The sequence below is a fragment of the Equus przewalskii genome, chromosome 2 (assembly GCF_037783145.1).
Source record: "Equus przewalskii isolate Varuska chromosome 2, EquPr2, whole genome shotgun sequence".
NCBI lineage: Eukaryota > Metazoa > Chordata > Mammalia > Perissodactyla > Equidae > Equus > Equus przewalskii.
In genome coordinates, this window is record NC_091832.1 from 6,463,577 (window position 1) to 6,480,278 (window position 16,702).

The 16,702-nt window shown below is 40.5% G+C and overlaps 1 protein-coding gene across 5 annotated transcripts in view; it reads right to left on the reverse strand.

The window, feature by feature from the left end:
• Positions 1-11,236: 11,236 nt before the first annotated feature.
• The window catches only part of ZYG11B (zyg-11 family member B, cell cycle regulator), a 90,211-nt gene continuing 84,745 nt past the window's right edge, over positions 11,237-16,702 (reverse strand). For all 5 annotated transcript variants that reach the window (XM_070609604.1, XM_070609607.1, XM_070609608.1 and 2 more), the window contains one exon: positions 11,237-16,348. In XM_070609604.1, coding sequence (XP_070465705.1) covers positions 16,158-16,348 — 191 coding nt within the window. In that variant the 3' untranslated portion in view covers positions 11,237-16,157. The remainder of the gene's footprint in view (positions 16,349-16,702) is intronic.

The window sequence follows — 16,702 nt, forward strand, 5'->3', positions numbered from 1 at the left end:
GGTGATGAGGGTTTGGCGAGCCAAGGAGTCAAAAGAAAGATTTCTTGGACTCTCAAGTTCTGGTTGTAGTGCTCCTTTATTCAGAGAAAAGCATGGGGACAGGACCCATGGGCAGTGAAGGGCTGCAAACATAGGTTGAGAGTAGGGCTAAATTTATAAGGCATAGGTATGTGAGTTATTTCTTTACAAGACAAAGGAAAGGTTATGTAAAAAAGTCGTTAGAATGGTATCAGCGCAGGTGGGGTCTGGTTACTGGGTGGTTCTATAACTTTGAATACCAATCAGGTCGGCTCAGGTCAGGACGTCTGATGCTTCCCAGAGGATGATACAGATGGCTAGGTAGGGCAGGACGCCTTGGGCTTCTCTCCCTGGGGCGGCCTGGATCCTCATCAGTGGCATAGGGGTCAAGTTTGTGTGCTCTGCTTGGGTAGCCAGGGGTTGGTGTGTTTGAATCCCAGGTGCAGACAGACGCAGCGTTCATCAGGCCATGCTGTGGCCATATCCCACATACAAAATGGAGGAAGATGGGCACAGATGTTAGCTCAGCAACAATCTTCCTCAGCAAAAAGAGGAAGATTGGCAACAGATGTTAGCTTATGGCCAGTCTTCCTCACCAAAAGAAAAAAAGAAGAAAGAAAAACAACATCCCAAGCTCCCACCATCCTGTCTACTCACCTATTTGTATAGACTCTCCCCCTTTTTGTTCTCTCCTATTACCATGAACTATTTGTGCTCTTATCTAAGGCCAACACCTACACTTGTGCACTAGATCTCATTCCCTCTTGTTTATTCAAAGACATCATCCAGCAAAGTCCCTTCTTCCTCTTGTATTTTCATTGTTTCCCTTTTTCTTAGATCACTGCTACAGCACATAAACAAGCTGATACTTTTCCCATAATTAAAAACAAAAAGTACTGGGGCTGGCCTGGTGGCGCAGTGGTGAAGTTTACACGTTCCGCTTCGGTGGCCTGGGCTTCGCCGGTTCCGATCCTGGTGCAGCCATGGCACTGCTTGGCACGCCATGATGTGGCAGGTGTCCTGCATATAAAGTAGAGGAAGATGGGCACAGATGTTAGTTCAGGGCCAGTCTTCCTCAGCAAAAAGAGGAGAATTCACAGCGGATGTTAGTTCAGGACTAATCTTCCTCAAAAACAAACAAACCAACAACAACAACAAAAATGCTTCTTCTGACCTAATTTCTCTCTGCAGGTATTGCCGCTATATCTCTTCTACCCTTTACAGTAAAACCTCTCTAGCGTATGGTCTGTCCTTGCTTCTCCTATTTTTCTCCTGTCATCTTATTTCACCCCTACCACTCCGCTAAACCGTTCTTGTCAAGTTCCAAGTTGCTAAATTCAATGGTCACTTCTCATTCCTCATCTTGACTGTTTAACAGCATTTGACCCAAGTGATAATTTCTTCTACCCTAAAATTCTTTCTAGGGGCCGGCCCTGTGGCCAAGTGGTTAAGTTCGCGTGCTCCACTATGGCGGCCCAGGGTTTCGCTGGTTCGGATCCTGGGTGCAGACATGGCACCGCTCATCATGATGCGGGGTCGGTGAGCCGAGGAGTCGAAAGAAAGATTTCTTAGACTCTCAAGATCTGGCAGGAGTGCTCTTTTATTTAGAGAATAGTGTGGAATAGCATGGGGACAGGACCCATGGGCAGGCAGAGCTGGTGCTTGGGGACAAGACCCACGGGCAGTCAGAGCTCCTGCTGCTGCTGCTTCTGCTGCTGCCCCAAGTTGAGGGTTAGGGCTAAATTTAAGGCATAGGTATGTGAGTCATCTCTTTACGAAGACAAAGGAAAGAACAAAAAAAAGTTAAAATGGTATCAGTGCAGGTGGGGTCTGGTCATTGGGTGATCCCATGACTTTTAGACAAGAATCAAATCGGATTAAGTAAAGGTCAGAAGCCACCACCCTAAATCAGTTACATGAGATTGCCAGACAGCAACCAACTTAAGTTCTTGCCTTCCCCATTAAGAGTTTCTAGGGATAAGGTCATCTCTCTTCTTCTTCCTGGTACAGAGAGGGAGGCACCTTTTACAGATAGAGATTTAAATGTGTCCCAACAAGGGCAGGTTCCATTCCCCAGAGCCTCCTTCCCTGTCCCAGCCCATCAAAAGCAATCAGCCCAAAACAATCCCCATGCCAAAGAGTCATACCTTGGGGTGGCCAATTTCATGTCCCTACGAGCTCATCCCCCCCTTCCTTCACAAATGCAAATGTCTCTCAAAAGGGCAAGCAAAATTCCAGTCCTCAGAGCCTGCTTCTCATCTGTAGTTTTAAAAGTAACCAGCCTAAAATCCTCATCAATCAGGCCACATTGAGGCAGCGTCCCACGTACTACAACTAGAAGGACCCACAACTAAAATATACAACTATATACTGGGGGATTTGGGGAGAAAAAGCAGAAAAAAAAGAAAGATTGGCAACAGTTATTAGCTCAGGTGCCAATCTTTAAAATAAATAAATTTTTAAAAATAAAATAAAATAAAATACTTTCTTCATTTGGCTTCCAGGATGCACCTCAACATGTCCAAAAGCAAACTCCTGATATCCTCTCTTTAACCTGCGTTTCCTATCGGTCTTCCCCATTTCAGTATGTGGGGACCTGGAATTGGCCACCCCAAGATATGTCTCTTTGGAATCAGCATTATTTGAGGCTGATTGCTTTTGATAAACTGGGACAGGGAAGGAGGCTCTGAGGAATGGAACGTGCCCTTTGTTAGGACACATTTATGTTTGTAAGGTAAATCTCTATCTGTAAAGGTGCCTCCCTCTCTGTACCAGGAAGAAGAAAGGCGATAACCTTCTCTCTAGAAACTCTTAGTCAATACCAAAGGCAAGGACTTAAGTCTGCATTTTATTATGCTAGTCTGGTAACCTCCTGTAACTGACTTCCCTCCCCCTCCCAACATTGGCATTTCTTTAAGGATTAAGCATCTTTCCTTAGGGAAGGAACTGATTGCTGCACTCACCTGTGACCGCCCAGCTCCAGACAATAGACTTGCCTCCTGCTACGCCCACCAAGATAGCAGACCATTACCTGCTGTGTCCATCAAGCAATGTGCCGACAGGGCAATCTTGTGACTATCGTGGGAGGGACATTTCAATCACATGTGAAACACCCCGTTTGGGGGTATATAACCACTATGTGCACCCCACTTCTTCGGTGTCCTTTCTTCCTTCGAGAAGAAAGGCCCCAAGCCATGGTTCCTCATAAAGCTTTGTTTAATTTTCTCTTGCTATTCTGTCTCATGTGAATTTAATTCGTTCTCAGGCCAGACGAACCCACATTTGGGAAGAGGAAATGTCTTCCTCCCCTACAAGTATATGGTAACTCCTTCCTTTCAGTTGCTTATGACAAAAACTTGGAATCATTCTTAACTCCTCCTTTATACTTATATCCCATATCTTACCCATTAGGAAATCTCGTCGGCTCTATCTTCAAAATGTATCAACAAACTGTCTTAGCTCTTCCACCACTGCTACACTGGTCCAAGCCCCTGTCATAACCCATTTGGATTTTTACAACGTCCTCCTATCTGCTTTCCCAGCTTTCATCCTTGCTCCGTTAAAATCTGTTCTCAACACAGCAGCTAGAGTGATCATTTTAAACAGTCATGTCGCCTTTCTGCCCCACTTCCTCCAGTGGCTTCCCGTCTCACACAGAATTTTAAAAATCTTAAGGGTAGTACTCTAGAAGGTTCTACATAATCTATTCTCTCCATGCCCTTCTCTCACCTCATTTTCTCCCCTTTGCGTGTTCCCCTCCAGCACCAGTGGCCACCTTGCTGTTCTCATGGCTGTCTCTCTCACCTTGGCTACCCTCACGGCTGAGTCTCTCTCTTCAAGCTTTTGCTCAAATGTTGCCTGATCACTAAGACTTCCCTAACTGTGCCACATTAAATAGCAATCCTTACCATTGTCACCACACCCTCCCCAAACTTCTCGGCCCTTTCGTTCTACTTTCATACTTAACGCTATTTGTCATGCTATGTATGTCTTTTATTTTTGTTATTTTCCGCTTCCTCCTACTAGGAACAAATGTAAGCCACATGAGGGCAAGGACTTTGTTTTCTTGTATCCGTAGGCCTAGAACAGTGCCTAACTTATAGAAGGTAGTCCAGATTTGTTGGAAAAAATACATGAAATGGCTACCTGCAAAAAATGAGTTGTAGCTGTAGAGGGAAGTTTCTCTGAAATCAGAGGCAAGGTGGCATCTGTTTGCGGAGGGACGAGTTTGTGATAACTGCTCCTCTCCTCCGGCCTCCCCTGATCTCCTGTACGCCTATCCCTACCTATTCTTCAGTTTTCTTCTTCAATTTAACAGTTTCTGATGATTTAGTCCATGCTCCCAATTGGTCTGTTACCAGACTCATCCTTTCCAGTTCTTTATCCCCTTACAGTAAGCACCCTACCTAAAATACACATCTGATCACTTTCCCCTCCAGTTTAAAACATTTCCATGGCTCCCCATTGTCCTCAGAATGGAGTCCAAACTTCTTAGGATGGTTTTAGATGGCCCTCCATGACCCGGCTCCTGGTTACCTCTCTAATTTAAACCATCAGTATTCCCATTATAGCCTCTCCTTGGGCCATTATGTACTGAAATTGTTTCAGTTTTAGAAATGTGCTTTTGCACATTCATTCTCATTCACTCTGCCTCCCCCTACTAAGTAATTCCTATTAATCCTTCAGATCTGACTTAAATGTCACTTGCTCTAGAAATCCTTCATGGACACCGCCTGCCTTCCTTGAACTCTGAAGAACGGGTAGGGGAGAGATAGTCCAGATACAGATAAATTGAGAAGTTTCAAGAAATTAAACTTCTGAAATGAAATTAGAAAACCATAGTCAAGATCTCTTTAAATTATGTTTGGATTTCTTTAAGAACTTTGTAAAATTTCTTAGGTTTTGTCACTGTGAAGAATAGGGGAAAGATCACGAGCTTTGATGTCAAAAAAGCCTGAATTCAAATTCCATCTCCTCCTCTCCTTTGGCCAGTTGCTTAACCTACGAGCTTCACTTTCCTTTTATGGAAAATGAGATAAATAAATACCAAACTGGCAGAATTTCAAAAACTACAAGATTTTCTAACACCCTATGTGTTAGTTCTCTCTTCTCAAAAAGATAGGATGCTTTCTAAGGGAGAGTCATGTGATGCTCTGTGACTTTGAGCAAGTCTTTATCTCTTCATGGGCATCAAAAACACAAAAACCAGCTATTAAGATTTGTGATTTACACATATCTATGTCTATTAGCTTTGGTTTATTTCTCTCATTGTAGTGATTGGCAGTAAAATATTTATTATGGAAAGAACCACCCCAGGAAGTAAAGAAAGGAGGAGTACAAAGTGTCAGCAGCCCTAAACAGGAAAGGATCAGCCTGGAGTTAAGAGGTCTCCCTGGAAGATTATTAGTAAGAGGTGATGCACTGAAGTAGTGAAATTGAAGAAAAAGAAACTGCTCCTGGGGACCCAAATTAACTAGGGAAATGGTTCTCTAAGGCTGATCCATAGACTCTTGCTCTCCTTTTTTTAAGTTATCACAGGTAGACAGAAAATGAGTAAAATAAGGGCAGATACCTATAAAACTAAATGCATCCATTTAAAGGACTATCCTTTATTCTGACACTATGTCTTCCTATTTATTGGTGTTAACATTCTTTTTTACCTGCGGAAGATTCGCCCTGAGCTAACAGCTGTTGCCAATCTCCCCCTATTTCATATGTGTGTCGCTGTCACAACATGGCCACTGATGAGTGGTGTAGGTCCACGCCCAGGAACCAAACCCGGGCCTCCAAAGTGGAGTGCACTGAACTTAACCACTAGGCCATGGGGCCAGCCCCTAACAATTTTTTTTAATGAACTTTCTCCACTACCAACTTAGGTCCAATTGGTGGGAGTGATGGGGAATTGGTGAATTAACTGTGGATTAACTGACAGAAGATAAACAGGAGAAAAATGTATTACATATATGGGAGTATCCTATAGAGAGAGTAGCTCCCAAAACATCTGGGGATAAAGGTTTATATACTGACTTAATAAGGTAGAGAGGTGTTTGGGAGCTTCAAAGGATGGAAGGTTCCGCTGAGTGTTGCTTATACCGTAGTTCCCCCTTAGCCACAGGGGATACATTCCAAGGCCCCCAGTGGATGCCTGAAACTGTCGATAGTACTGAACCCTGTGTATACGATGATTTTTCCAACGCATACATACATATGATAAAGTTTATTTATGAATTAGGCACAATAAGAGATTAACAACAATAACTTCTCTTTGGCATATCTGAATTGCCAGCATCACTTTGCTACCAAAATAAAATGAGTTCACTCCCTGGTGAGTTAAAATCAGGCTCTCTACCAGAAATAGTTGTCACATAAACCAGAGTATATTTGCAGTAAATAGGAGACCATGGGGAATCATTTCCAAAGTCGTGGCTCTCCCTGAACAAAGGGAAGCAGGTCCTTTTATTTCAGGTGGGGAATGAATATTTAAAAGGGAAGTTTTGTCATCACATGCAGAGGCGGGTATTAGCTGGTGCAGGTGCAGTCTGAAAACAGGCTCTCACACACACTGCATGTCATACTAATAAGTCCTAGGCTCCTAGGGCGGAGATTACAGAATTAAGATGAGACGAAAGGCATTTTCTGGTCATCTTCAGGTCGTCTGTGCAGATGCTGCTCTTGCAGTGGGGCTCCATCTGGTTCGGGCTGGTTGATGCTGGTAGCTCTTCCCGACAGAGCTCTGAAAAAAACTCTTGAGGGAATGTGAAGCACCTTTAAACTGCCTTCCAGCTGCTTATGGAATGCACTGGTAACAACTACACTTGTGTTTGGGGGCCATTATTAAGTAGAATAAGGGTTACCTGAACACGAGCCCTGTGATACCACAACAGTGGATCTGATAATCAAGATGGCTGCTAAGTGGGGCTGGCCCGATGGCGCAGTGGTTAAGTTCGCACGTTCCGCTTCAGCAGCCCAGGGTTCGCCAGTTCAGATCCCAGGTGCAGACATGTCACCGCTTGGCAAGCCCCATGCTGTGATAGGCGTCTCATGTATAAAGCAGAGGAAGATGGGCACAGATGTTAGCTCAGGGCCAGTCTTCCTCAGCAGAAAGAGGAGGATTAGTAGCAGTTAGCTCAGGGCTAATCTTCCTCAAAAAAAAAAAAAATTTATTTCTGAAATTTCCCATTTAATATTTTCAGACCTCAGTTGACTGCAAGTAACTGAAACTGCAGAAAGTGAAACCATGGATAAGAGATGTTCTAGTGCCCAAGGTCAGTGTCTCCCTGGCTGGAGACCTCCCTGGAGGTAGGGTTTGCGCCAGCTGGCTCTCTTAAAGCTCTATTATAGTCGGATGAGGGATGTTTAGATAAGGTTTCTCTCTGTTTCTTCTGTAACTCAGATGCTTTCACATTGAAGTAATCTCTACATCAGTTTGGTGGGTTGTTGGTCTCTTTAGCCCCATATTTTGGGGATGAAATTTTCTCCCCAAATGTGTAAAATCTCATGTTTTAGTGTAGGAGCCACTACAATAACAACACCGAGGGCTAGTGAGGTTGACAATCATAAACTTGGAAAGCTGTCAGAGGGCTCAATTCTTTGAGACAGGCCAAAAGGGTGCATAGGAATGGCCTTAATGGTTAAATCGGATTTGAGCTTGGCTGCAATGGTTAGATTGGACTTCTCTCCCTTATAGCACAGGGATTAAGAGCATAGATTTCAAGGCCCAACAGACCTGAGTCTTCTGTGTGACTCTAACACCTGCCTAAAGCTTGTGACCTTAGCAAAGTTATTTAACACCTCAAAATTTCCTTATCCATGAGGTGGAATAATCATCTTCTTTTCAAGGTTGTTGCAAGGCTTAGCTGAAAAAATAAACTTTAAAACGGCTTAGCATAGTGCTTGCCTTGATATACTTTCCAGCTACATTGGGATTCCAAGTCAACCATTGGAATCTACCAAATAATGAGTGGTATTGATACCAAACCTCTTAATCTCAAATTTGTGTGCCTGATGTGCAGTAAGCCAAACACTGAGACATGGGTGCTTGAAGATGGAGAAAGGTTTATTCGGATTGGCCAATACAAGAAGGTGGGAGCATGAGTTTGCTCAAATCTACCTTAAGCAGAGCAGAAAACAGGGGTTTTTTGTTTGTTTTTTAAAGATTTTATTTTTCCTTATTCTCCCCAAAGCCCCCCGGTACATAGTTGTGTATTTTTAGTTGTGAGTCCTTTTAGTTGTGGCATGTGCGACGCCGCCTCAGCGTGGCCTGATGAGCGGTGCCATGTCTGTGCCCAGGATTTGAACCTGCAAAACCCTGGGCCACCGAAGCAGGGTGCACAATCTTAACCACTCGGCCACGGGGCTGGCCCCCAAAATAGGCACTTTTATAGAGCTAAGGGGCCTGGCAGGAGGAGCTTTGGAGAAACAAAAGGGTCAATAAGCCCCTGATCGATCTGACTTTTGGGCTTCAACGGCTGCTGGGGGCTGGCCATCTGATGATCACAACCTCCCCAAAGGCATTCTCTTTCTTCTGCAAAATAAGTTCACGAATCCTCCAGTCGCCTGAGTGACCCCTCAAATTAAACAAGAAAACAGCAAATTGACCAGATTCATCTAGGTCTATGTTGAAAGGCAATCTTGTTCTTATTGAATATCTACAGTAACCTTTAGGTCCTGGCTTCAGTAGTTGAAATTATAGACCCCTTACAACAGTACTTGGCACATAGCACTAATTGATTGACCCCAAATCCTAAACTATAGTTGATCTATTTCCCTAGGTCTTTAAGGGAGAAGACTCTTTAAATCCGCTGCTAGTATCCACAAACAATAGTAATGTGATTTATTTCATGAGCCAGTTTTGGAGGGCTTTTGATTATATCTTTGTCTTCAGGTTCAAAGACATCACTACTGAGATTGTACAAAGCAGCAAAGGTTGTACAAAGAGTGGGGATGCTGGCGTCAAAGCAGTGTCTAGGTTTACTCCACAAATTCCTCTATTTACTATCTGTGTGGTTTGAGGCAAGTCATCCGACCTCATTAGGCTTCCCCTCCTCTGTCAAATAGGGGATAATTATCTTCCCTTACAAGGTGTTTGAAGGTTAGATTGAACAAAATACTTGGTTCATTCTTCATATTTGCAGTTTTGAAGGGCTTTAAGACTGAATTGATGAGAGGATAATCAGGCAGAAAATGTGTTTGGTAACTCCTGAATCTCCATATTCAAATATGACAATCACATTCCAGGTCTGTGATTGAAAATGGTCCCTCTTATAATGTGTATTGATGTAAAGTGACAGGAGAGCTAAGGTTTTTGTTCTTAGCTCTTATATTCACATCCCAGTCTAGGAGATACACTCAGTCATTAGAGACGGTCCTTGGGTCTTGACTGAGTCATTGCAAGACAATTTTAATCCATTTTTTCTTTCATTTTATTTTTGTGAGGAAGATTGGCTCTGAGCTAACATCTATGCCAGTCTTCCTCTATTTTGTATGTGGGATGCTGCCATAGCATGGCTTAATGAGTTGTGCCTAGGGCCATGCCAGGGATCCGAACCTGGGAACCCTGGGTTGCTGAAGCAGAGCAGGTGAACTTAACCATTATGCCACCCAGCTGGCTCCTGCAAGACAATTTTAAACAGATGTCCTACTGAATGCATGGGAGTAAGCCATTCATCTGCAATATATGGCCAGTGATGTCATTTCCCCAAACCTGATCCAAAGGCTGACTTCTGGAAGCCAAGAATTCAGTGGGGGTACGCCCATCCTGTGACTTGCTCTTTCATAGGAGCCTGTGTAAAAGCTGAATTTTGAGACTGCATTAAAATCTTAAGTTACAAGAGATAAAAATGATTAACATGAGTGCTCCTGTTTTCTGTCATTTGCCCCCCTCCTCTCAATTTGAGGAGTTAAGCAGTTAGTCACACCAGTTCATTGGACTCTTCTGATGCAGATTAAGAGTGGGGAACGGGAGATGGAAGGGTAATCGGGAGGAAAGGAAGAATTTAACCAAGAGAGACTGGGCCAATCTACATAATAAAAACAGAAAATGAGAAAGGGTGGGGGAGGGGGAAGAATGGAGGAAGGCCTCTCATTTTTTCTCTTTGAAGTGATGGCTATAGACAACACAGCTCGACAACTTGTTTGGTTAAATATGACCCAGAGGTATTTATCTTGCTCAGTATGTTCGGCTCATAGTAACACCATGTTACTACTAAGTGAATTATTCGACAGACAATAAAACATTAAGAAAAACTAATAATTATTATCAAAATTATAAAAAAACTACTTGTAAGAATCCTATAACCCTAACACATCTAATCTCATGTTTATGTATTAGTGAAACGGTGATATTTGCAGTGCCCATTCATTAATACTTCTATAGCCTCTAAATACTAATGCTGCCCTAAAGTACCACCCTCAAGGACAGTCTCCACTTCTCTGACCATTTGGTGCACATTCTTTTCTGTACCATTCATTTGATGCTTAATCACATATTTCCTAAGATCTAAGAAATCTCATACTATTATGTAACAATATGGTGGGGAGGGGGCACCCAGTGGATTCCAAGTTTGGAATAAGAATTGTAGTGCAGAGTCTGTCACTGACTTGCTGTGTGACTTGGGCAAGCTCATTTTACCTAAGACTTAGTTTCTTCAACTATAAAACAAGGTTTCTGAAACCAAAATCACTAAGGATTCCTCCCAGCCATGAGGTTCATGTGTTATACTTTGTTTTTTGGTAACCTCCTTCACTAAATTCACTTAAACAATACAAATTATATCAGTTAATTATCTCAATAGTTTTGTGAATGAATGTCAACCCAAATATTATGTTCTCTAGGAAGTCTCCTTGGACTGCCTAAGGGGTGCCCAGTTTGCATTAGGTGTGGTCTCTGTGCCTCTATAACAAGCACGGTGGACTGTCTGTTATACAATGTTAAATAATATTTATTTATCTGTTTACTTATCTTTCTTCTTCTCCATAAAGCAGTCAGTTCCAGGAGGGACTTATAAATTATATAAGTTGCAACATTTCAACAGGATCTAGCATACGTATTTAATGAAATGAATAAATGGAGCTCCAGTACTAGAAACATTTGCAGTAAAATCGTTGATCTTTTTCAGCAAGCAATTGTTACAAGTGGATAACTAAGGAATCTGAATCTTGCATTAGTATTAAATTGTAAAGCAAATGTCTAGAATCAAAGTAGACAAGACACATTACATAAAATTTTAACATTTATTTAGGCAAAAAAAAAAAAATTCCCCAAACAAAAATCTGTACACACAACATTAATACCTAAGTGATGTCCTGATTTAAAATATAGCATGATTCATGTACAGAACACTCCCATTCATCTGGCCACAGTGAGAACAGTGCCTTCAGTCCAGATAATTGAGAGAGCCTTTGAAATGTATACATATTATACTTTCTAATGAATTTTTCATATCTTTTGAAAGGAATTAAATTCTTCCATTAGAATTCAAGCAAAAGACAGCTTTTTCACACTCAAAGTCACTGAGAATTTGACAGTGGGACTTCTACACAAGTCAGGGATTTTTAAGTTGTATTCTCGCAGATTATCTGAGAGCATAAATCTTGATATAACATCCTCCCATTTTTAAAGGGAAAAAATGCTCTCAAGAATTTCCTGCTTTTATGAAAGTGTCTCAGCTTTTATTAGCTAAGTAGCTTCTTGCTTCTACAGTGATTAAAATCAACTTAAAAGAACCCAATTTGAACAGTTTTCCCAAAAGTAAGTCCCAAATTAAGCACATACTACTAATGAACTAGATTTACGATTTCCCATACAATAATTTTGATAAATTTGGGACTTTTTAGATATTCTTAACAGCCAGTCTGTCTAGCTATAAAGTTAGGTTGTGCTGTTCAAAAGAGCTTTGCTTCATCCTGAGAAATGAGAAACAGCACTGACTTTCCCATAATGAACCCCAAAAAACTGGGAAGGGGAGAAACAGGCAGAGAAAGCTCTTCTAAGGCTACCAACCAGTTAACATAGAGTGTCTTAGGTTAAGATTTGGAAATCGAAGAATGTAGAATTAGGAGTGTACCATGTCATGCAAAGTCTATGAAATACTAAAAAAGATAAAGCATTTACTCATTTAGAGCCCATTCAGCAAATTTTCCTATCATATTGCTATTCTCATCACTGGATGAAGGGTGGATTTGCATCATTCCTAAAATGAAGAGTTCATGAGTTAACACTAAAAGTTAAAAATGTGTCAATACAAAGCAAATGGTAAAGATTAAACATCCAATATCCACACAATCATGTGAAACTGCTACAATGGATCTGAGAGGGAAAGCTGAAGTTGGCAAACCTCTCCGTAAGCTGTCTTAGAACACTACTCTGAGGGCTTAGCCACATAACATCCCCAAATAAGTAACACACAGATAAAACTGCCCACATCAGCTGACAGTATGATACTGCCTTCAACTTACACGTTTAGTTTAATAATACTGTTTATCCCAAGATAAAAGTTGCATAATAATTAAATAATGTAAACATAACATTAGAGGGAGAGGAAGGGTGGGTTTCAACATACACAAAACAGTAAGTTTGTTTTCCCTGCTATTCATGACCTCTTTTCAACCTCGGGTGCTGCTGCACATTGTTCTATGGGGGGGAGGTGGGGGGTGTCATGCTTTAAAATAGTAAGTCAAAAGCATGGTTCATCAATCTGATCTACCTTAATTTAGCACATAAAATGCTAAATCAAAGTGACGAGGGAGAAAAAGGGCCAACTCAAAAGGTCCCGTTAGTAAGAGCAATTTCCTAGGCTGGATATATAGGATTGCTATTTTTAAATATGAATCTTTGATTACTTGGAAGTTCGCAAACCAAAGATATCATGAAATTAAGTTTCCATGGCAGCTTTACGGTGATTCACCTCCACCTTGGATAATTCACTTCAGTTGACTAGTGCCACTACATGGCATTTCCGTCCAGGAGTGAGGAGCAGCAATATTTAAGGTCAATTTCTGGAACTGTGGGCCTGATATGATTTTAAAAATCCTCGGCTAAGATCAGTAGTCACTGAGTCCTTGGCCAGAAAGTAAACCCATCCCTTATTATGACTTATTTCATATTTCTTTTCAACTACAAAAATAAAAAATGATTTTTTAGAGTACAAAGACCATAGCAAAACTTACTTGATGGAAGGAACGAGATGCCTTGATTATTTTTGCTTTAATTGTTCTTGTTTTATTCAATGACACCAACATGCATCATTATACTCTAAAATGTCTGTTTCCTTTAGTAGATCTAAACTTTGCTGCTGCTTGTGGACTGATGTAGTGATATTGTACAATATCTGAGCACACCAATGATTTGAGCAATGAGTGGTTCACCCTAATCTAAATTGTGCTTGAAACAGCACCTCTAAGCCATTGAAGAAGTCATCCTTGAAGGTACCAAGGACTGTTACATTGTAGCACACAAATGCAAAAGGAGGCCTGATTGATTCTAACTGTAGAGACAAGCCAGTTACGCCTCATAATTTCAATATATATATCTACTATATTTTAGCCAGATTCAAGACTTTACAGATGATTCTGTGCCTTAAACATATACACAATTTTAAAAACCATCCCAACCACAAAGGCACTACAATTTTTATATATTTGGGATGCAATTAATTATTTTGCTTTAAGACTCGGATGTATCTGGTCATTATTCACTGCTCAAAGTAGTAAACTTAAATTTAACTTTAAATACTTCTGAGTCTTTATCAACAAGTTATTCTGAGTAATGAAAAGATTTACTGTTTTCTGTACATTTTTAGCCATTTCTGAAAACAATTTATAAAGAGAAAAACCTAGGATTAGCCTATAAAACATGCACTTTTGTCTTGAACAGGATATGAGAAACTTGATGCAAAACGTCTCAAATAGGCTGTCTCTTAACTAGACAAGCTAAAAGACTTGGAAATGGTCGACATAGCTAGCAACTCCCAAGCTATTGTAGGTAGCCTATTTTCTACATTTTGCCTTAGACGTTAAAATTCAGAAAAAAGAGGAAAAATTTAAAAGAATTTTCCATTTCCTCTGAAATAGACAATCTGTGAAAATTTATCTTGCATCTATAAAAATTCCTTACATCAATTAAGTCAGAATGAACCTACAATTTAATATGGTTTTTAGTGATTCTAAATACCTATTTTGTTTTAGTTTTCATCCCTGTGAAGGAGTACCAAATGATTCAAGTATGATTATTGTGATAGCGGTACGAAACGTGTATGACAAAAATGTTATCAGCATAGTAACAAGCCAGCTCCTTTCTAAATAAAAATGTTTCTGAATAATCACCATAATTCATATATACCATTTAAAAATCTCTACTGAAAACATTTTGGCCATCTATGAAAAAATTCAGTCATCTGAGATTGTGATTAACCTTATTCACAAACTAAAATTTAAAATGGGAGCCAGCCCTGGTGGTGTAGTGGTTAAGATCCGGCACTCTCGCTTAGTTCTTTCCTGGTCGTGGAACCACACCACCTGTCTGTTAGTTGTCAGACTGGAGAGGGCTCACAAAGAAAAATAAACTAACAACTAGGATACACAACTATGCACTGAAGCTTTCTTTCTGTTTTTTTTTTTTAAATATAGGTGTTACATAGGAGACATTTTAAAGATTTTATTTTTCCTTTTTCTCCCCAAAGCCCCCTGGTATATAGTTGTGTGTTTGTAGTTGTAGCATGTGGGATGTCGCCTCAGCATGGCCTGATGAGCGGTGCCATGTTTGCGCCCAGGATTCCAACTGGCGAAACCCTGGGCCACCAAAGCGGAGTGCATGAACTTAACTGCTGCGCCCTGGGGCCGGCCCCCTGCACTGAAGCTTAAAAAAATTTTTTTTAATGGAAATTAAGTTCCATGGTGAATTGCTGCCTCTCAGCTGCCATTATTAATATAATGATAACTGATTCTTTACTATACTGTAACAAGTATCTTAAAAGGAAGGCAATTGTCTAAAAAATAACCCATCAAAAAATATTTCCTTTTATGCACTGCAACTAGAATCATTACTTCTAACAATAGTCTAATTCTTCTCGTTCATTTTTGGCAGTGAGATGTGGACATCTTTCTCCAACATGAAAACATTAAGATACATGTATTTTGAAACAAAAGGAAATAATTTCTTGTGGCAAAATTTACTGTTGTTAATTGTATTGTAACTGAGCAGGTAACACCATGTGTAGTCTATTCCACTGAACAAAATGACTTTGAAATAGAGGGAAAAGAATGCTCAGTTCTAACAAGAGACAATTTTTTCTAAAATTCACATTTTCACAACAATATGACATATAGAGATTCAGACACTTAATCTTTAACACAGAATGCTGTAATATCACACTGTGATGCTTGGGGAAATATTTCTAGAGAGTAACCAGCAGTCAATGTAGGAAGCGGCAGCCCATGCTTCCGGCAATAAAAATAAACTACAAACTACTGGTCACTGTCTCAGGAGAGGTGGGCCCCAGAAGGATAGCCTGTCCCGGTTTAAAAACTATACATACCATAAGAGCAGACCATTTCCCAATTCCTAAAATCTATTCTTCCTTAATAGTTTTTAATATATTTTTCTGCCAGCCATTCAGGCTCCAGCCAGTGAGTAGCTTTCACAAGGAGAGGACTCAGATTTCCATTCTTTCACACTAAGAAGGACATCTTATAAAAGGTACACAGAGAATAAAGGCATTTTATACAGAAGCAGTATAAAATTTACAACTGAAGCAGTGCCAGAAATCAGGTTAACAGCTTATCTGAAGCTGCAAATTGATTAGAAGGGACTTTAAGATCAAAAAAGTCTGGCCTAAGTGTTCGTGCAAACTTTATCATAAAACTGTAGAATTTCAAGCACGGGTAAGTTCAAACACTGAAAGATGTGGAAAATTTCCTAAAAGGCAATGATGAAGGAAGAGACCCTTCTTGCCTTGTAAGTTAAAAATCACAAGACAAATTAGAGACTGTTCACGTGGGCAGTACTGTACATCATCAACCCCTAACCGAGCTTTTGACTCTCGTCATGGAAGCTTCCAAGACATCACAGAGGGTAAGAGATTCCAAATGAACCTATCACAAAAAGGATCCCTACGCCTCCGTTATCCAATTACCTATGGCTGTCAATTGAGTCTGGCCTGGGGCTGCTTTTTACAGGGAGGTGGTCTCCCATGGCGTACAATGTGTTTTTCTAAGCTGTCCAGAATGGCCACAGCAATCTGTTGGACATGGGGATCAGTCTGTTCATGTTCTTTGATGTTGTACAAATGCTGCAGCCCTCCTTCCTCGATCAGCATGCTGCAATACCTTGAGGCTGAAAGAAACAGGACAAAGAGCTTTTCTTAAAACCCTTAAAAATTATTCCACAAAAAAATGAGTTCTTTCGTTGCTTAAATTTTAGGTGTTTTGTTATTGACCACTAACATATGCTGCAGCTTGAGAAACACCTCTGTAACGATGTTATGTCTACACTGCAAGGCCCCACACATAAATGATACACATGCCATTTATATATATATGTATTTTAAATATTTTATATAATATATTTAATATAAAAATATATACATATTTTTAAATCATAACTTTAAGACATAGACAATCTGGAAAAAAAATTTCTTTGACCCAAAATCGTACGTAAGATAGGTACTACACTTTTATGCATTGCCTA